Consider the following 5,357-nt stretch of genomic DNA (forward strand, 5'->3'; position numbering starts at 1 on the left):
ACAGGGCCAGAAGTAGAGGGACTCCAGTCCTAGAGTAGGATTTCCAGGCTGAGGAAAGACAGGCCGTGGCTGGGTAGAGGATCCAGAACAGAACAGTGACAGAGGGTGTATCTGGAGACTCAGCCAGAAATACCTCCCTCCAGAAAGTAGGCAGCAAGTCGGGGGTTGAGCTGCAAGAAGGAAGGGGAGGAGGGAGAGAATGGAGGGACTGGTGTTGAGTGAGCCGACTCCTCCTATCCTGGCCTATTTCCCCAGGGGACACGCCTAGGAGATTGTGATCCTCCCCTCCAGGCTACTTTCCCACTGGTGCCAGGATTCCCCCAACGCCACACTGAGAACCCAGGAGACGCACCAAATTGTATGAGAGATAAGAAAAGAAGAGAGGGAGCAGGATTTCTGGTTGACGAAGGATATTTATTGAGAGTTTACTGGGTACAGGGAGAAGGGCTGGATGGCTTGGGATGCAGAGAGATCCCTCCCCTGGGATTCTGCAGCTCCAGGCCCCTGTGGGTGGGGTGAGGGTTAGGAACCTACGAACATTTTGCATGGGTCACTGTCTTCTCCACGGTGCTCCCTTCATGCGTGACCTGGCAGCTGTAGCTTCTGCGGGACCTCCACTGCTCGGGAGTCAGGCTCAGGTAGCTGCTGGCCGCGTACTTGTTGTTGCTCTGTTTGGAGGGCGTGGTCATCTCCACACTCTGGGTGATGGGGGTACCATCTGCCTTCCAGGTCACCGTCAAGATTCCCGGATAGAAGTCACTCATGAGACACACCAGCGTGGCCTTGTTGGCTTGGAGCTCCTCAGAGGACGGCGGGAACAGAGTGACCAAGGGGGTGGCCTTGGGCTGACCTGTGTGGACAGAGGAGGGGGTGAGAGATGGCAGAGGGAGAGTGGGGTGTTGTGGAGCGCCTCTCTCTGTCTAAAGTCTCTGGGAGGGTTCATGGTGTGGCCGTCTGGTCCACCCAGGGCCTCTCCTTCCCTCTTCATTCCCTCCTTTCCACTGGAGCCCTCTGGAGAGCAGATAGCCCTGCACCTTCCTAGGGGCCTTCCCAAGTCACCTTTCCCAGGCGTCCTGGCCCAGTCATTTCCTCTGCAGCCTCAGTTTCCCCATGTGTACCCAGGGCAGGCTGCACTCCCTCCTTCCTGGTTTCTGGAGTCTGAGTTTGGAATTTAGGGGTCTCCCCCACAGCACACAAAACCATCCTGGCAGGGTGTGGGGAGGCCCAAACCTGGCATGGCCTGGAGCTTCCCATCCCCTGGGACACCAGGCTGTGCCCCAGCCTGGCCCACTCAGTTCTCCTGGTGAAGCAGGGGCTCCACTCAGACACACCCTGGGGCTCTGCCATCACCCCTGTCTCCACCAGCCCGACCACAGGACCCTTCACATCGGCTGGGTTCTTGGAGCTGCTTCCCCAGATTTCGGGGGACCGCAGCCCCCATGCCCACCCCAGCAGCCTCTGATTCACCTGGTGGCCGTGGAGTTATGTGCACCCCCGTTTACTCCCCGCTAGTCACCTCCTGAGTCTAAAGTGCCCTCCTCAAATGAAGGCGGGAGGTCCACCTGTGAACAGAGAGACACCGGGCCCCAGAGGTGACGGGGCTCCAGAGACAGACACATCTCTGCCCTAAGAGACCCTCTCCTTTCTGGTAACTGTCCTGGGAGGGCTGGGCTCTGGGACCTCACCCAGTCTCACCCATCCCTTTGTGTCCCCATGTCCTCACGACCCAGCACAGGCCACAGAGCTGCAGCCTAGACCCAGAGCCCTCTCTGTGCCCTCCATTGGCCTCCCCTCGAGGTGACCCCTGTGTCCCCAGGCCCCCGTGTGGCCCTCCCAGGCTGGATGGGCACCCAGCCCTCAGCCTAGACCCCGGGGTCCCAGGGACTGTCTCTACCGGCCTCTGTCCCTCACTCAGACATCTGCCCTGGGAGAGGGGAGGAGCCCTGACCCTGCCCAATCCCAGCCCGGGTCCCGGGACCAGGCTGTGTCCCGCTGTTGGAACCTGAAGGTGGCTGCTCCCACTGTGGGGGCCCTTCCTGCCGGTTACCCCGAGACTAACGCACCTCGTCCAGGCCCCATGGAGAAAGGTAGGGGTCAGTGCTTAAGGCTGGGAGGGCAGAGGGGAAGAAGCCCCAGAGAGAGAAAACAGATTTCCAAAGATAGGAGAGGGTGGGACAGGCTGGGAAAGGTTGTGAGAGCCACATACCTAAAACAGTGAGCTGGGTCCCGCTGCCAAACACATGCCTCAGTGAATTATGCCTGGACTGAAACTCCCGGGGCCAGCACCTGGGGCCAGTCCAGGAGCCGTGCTGGAGCAGAAACCTGCTGGGTGTGAGGGGCACAGGGCTGCAGTGTGTAGGCTGTGACCTAGGCACAGGGCAGGGGGGTGGCCAGTATCCCAGTAGGGTCTCTGTGCCTGTCCCTTCTCTGAGGCAGGTGCCGCCCACAGCCTTGGAGTCACCCCAGCCTGTGTCCCAGTCTCTGAAGCTGTTGGTGCTGATGGCAACGCTGGCCCAGTGGGTCCCAGCAACTCTCTGAGTGACGCATCCCCTCAGGCAGCTGTGCGGTGTGGCTCAGGAGTCCTGAGCTGGCTCGGACCTGCCCAACCTCAGTTGGCCTCTTTTCAAGGGCCTCTGAAGTCCGCCACAAGCGTCGCCAGTCAAGCCAGGCTGACTTCCTCCCTGGACCAGGACACTGGGTCATTCTTCACTCAAGAGGAGAGTCCTCTGCTTTTATATCTATCCATGGAGATGCAGCTCAGTCTCACTTTGTTCATGGAGCCTTTTCTGATCATTCATTCCATCTGTCCATCCATCCATCTGTCCATCCACCTGTCCATCTATGCATCTGTCCATTTATTCATCTGTCTTTGCATCTATCTGTCATCTAACAGTTCATCCACCCATCTACTTGTCCATAGATCCATCCATAGATCCATCCTGTCTACCAGGCACTGTGTTGTGTGCTGGGGACCTGGTGTGGTCCCCCAGGCTCTCACCTCCATCTCTCCCAGGTCATGGCCAACAAGGCCCTCCTCATGGTCATGTCCAAGGTCCTTCTGCTATACCTGGTGTCTCTGCTGGATGTGACATGGGGCTGGCCCCTCTTTCCAGTGACTCTTTTCCCCTTGGGGTCTGACTCCCCTTTCCTCTTCCCCTGGCATCTGTTTCTCCATGGCCCGTGCCTGGCTGCTGACTCCCCCACTATTGCCCACATGGCGAGGCTGGAGCCTATCCCAGTTTCAAACCTTCAGCTCCACCTCAATTGCCAACTCAACTGGCCATGTCCAGTGAGCTACCCAACAGGAGTCTAAAACTAATCACATCCAGAGGAGATGACCACCTTCCCCCAGCCCAGCTCATTTTCCGTCTTCATCTCATCACAATGACCATGGGTGGTCTCAACCCCTCAGCCAGAAACCTGGAGTCCCTGGACTCAGTCACCTCGCCTCCCACATTGAAATGGCTTTTGTGTACTTAGCTACTGCATCTAGACAGTCTTTTTTTTTTTTTCTTTTGAGACAGAGTCTCGCTATGTTGCCCAGGCTGGAGTGCAGTGGCGTGATCTTGGCCCACTGCAACCTCCGCCTCCTGAGTTCCTGGTTTCAAACGATTCTCATGCCTCAGCCTCCCAAGTAGCTGGGACTACAGGCGTGCACCACCACACCCAGCTAACTTTTCTATTTTTTATAGAAACAGTTTCACCATGTTGGCCAGACTGGTCTCGAACTCCTGACCTCAAGTGATCCACCCACCTCAGCCTCCCAAAGTGCTGGAATCACAGCGGGACCTGCCTATGGGGCCAGCAAGAGGGAGGTTCTGCCCCTGAAATGATGATCGCCTGTGGGTACGTGATCGCCTGTGGGTACAACATGATCGCCTGTGGGTACAACGTGCACCAGCGATGACCAGGCTGTTGTGTCCCAAATAGTCATAAATGGACCCAGATGCTTGGTGCTTTGTCCGGGGACCTCCCACCACATGCAGAGTGGTGGCGAGGGCTGAGGTCACACAGGGAGTTGTGGCCTCCCTAGACCCTCTCCTGGGCTTCTTCTTTGGAGGCACCTGCACCGTGGATAAGCTTGGGTCTCCTAGGGGCTGGTTTCAGGAGGCGATGCTGGCTGAGGTCTAGTGACCCAGGGACTCCAGGAAACGCCCCTCACACATCAGCTGGAGCTCCAGGGAGTGGCCCCTGCCCAGTGAGGGTGGGAGTGGACAGGCGACATAGGCCAGGGGAAAGGGGGAGGAGGAGGAGGGAGAAGAGGAGAAGGAAGAGGGGGAGGAGGGGGAGGCCTGGGCACCCTTCAGGGATAGTGGCCACCACCCTGTGGACGTCCTGCCCCTGCCTCCGGTCCTGCCCTACCCCAAGTACTAGGGGGAGGTAAGGGAGACATTGACCTTGGGGCCAAATGTAAGGGGTGGGGGCAAAAATCTCAGGAATCAAGACAAATAATATTTTAATATGACATTAAGCAATAAAAATTAATTCAAACAAATCCATGATGGAAAAATATTAACACTTCAGTTAAAGTCAGTGTGTGTCTGGCTCCCCTCCAGGGATTAACCTTCCTCCTCCCCCCTCTGGCTTGTCTCCCCTTGGTCATCCTTTCCCGCCTCTGCCGCCAGACCCCCACATTCCCAGGAATCTCTCACCCCTTACCTGCCCCACCGGCTCCTCAGGCTGGACCGGCTGCTTCCTCCAGGGGCTCCAGGGCCCAGGGCTCTGCTCTGCGGTGCAGCCGTTGGGTGCACCAGGCCATGGGTTACCAGCGCCAGACCCAGCAGCAGCAGGGGCCAGCGCTGCCTGAGGTTGGGGCCTGGCTCACCAGGGGCCTCACGGCCCGGCTGGCCTGTCCCTGGCCTCATCCGCCCTCAGGGTCGGAGGCCCTTGTGGCCTGACTTGCAGCGTGGGCTCCTGGAGAGTGGTGCCCCGGTCTCTCGCTGGCAGCAGCTGTCCCAGGGCACCCCAGTCCATGTGGCCCCATCCTCATCCTCTGGTCCCTGCCCCCAGCCAGGCCCCTTCCAGCGTCCATGGCCGTTACCCCTGGGGTTCTGTCCCGGAGGCACATCTGCCAACTGCCCTGCTGTGGTCAGGATCCAGGGCTCAACTGCCTCCCACACCTGTCAGCTTGGCCTTGCCCCTGGGGCCCTGGGTGCTGTGTTCGGGGACCTCCCACCACAGGCAGAGGGTCGGCAAGGGCTGAGGTCACACAGGGAGGTGGGCTGCACCATGGCCCCCCAAGACCCTCCCCTGGGGCTTTCCTTTGGAGGAACCTGCACCCTGGATGGGCTTGAGTCCCCTCGGGGCTGGTCCCAGGAGGTGATGCACCTGACTTCCCGCCTTCCCCGAGGGCGCCC

At 59.2% G+C, this 5,357-nt stretch overlaps 1 protein-coding gene across 2 annotated transcripts; it reads right to left on the minus strand.

The window, feature by feature from the left end:
* Positions 1-393: 393 nt before the first annotated feature.
* Positions 394-5,066, minus strand: LOC126929528 (immunoglobulin lambda-like polypeptide 1). Of its 2 annotated transcripts, none has more exons than XM_050745969.1 (3): positions 4,660-5,066; positions 2,207-2,322; positions 394-850 (listed from the first exon to the last, which is right to left on the minus strand). In XM_050745969.1, exons 1-3 carry the CDS (start codon positions 4,863-4,865, stop codon positions 531-533), a joined length of 642 nt encoding a protein of 213 aa, XP_050601926.1. In that variant the 5' UTR covers positions 4,866-5,066; the 3' UTR covers positions 394-530. The 2 variants fall into 2 exon arrangements, with proteins under 2 accessions (XP_050601926.1, XP_050601925.1); XM_050745968.1 differs by having other exon boundaries at positions 2,207-2,325; positions 4,660-4,969.
* Between the last annotated feature and the right edge of the window lie 291 nt (positions 5,067-5,357).

This window comes from Macaca thibetana, chromosome 10, assembly GCF_024542745.1.
Source record: "Macaca thibetana thibetana isolate TM-01 chromosome 10, ASM2454274v1, whole genome shotgun sequence".
NCBI lineage: Eukaryota > Metazoa > Chordata > Mammalia > Primates > Cercopithecidae > Macaca > Macaca thibetana.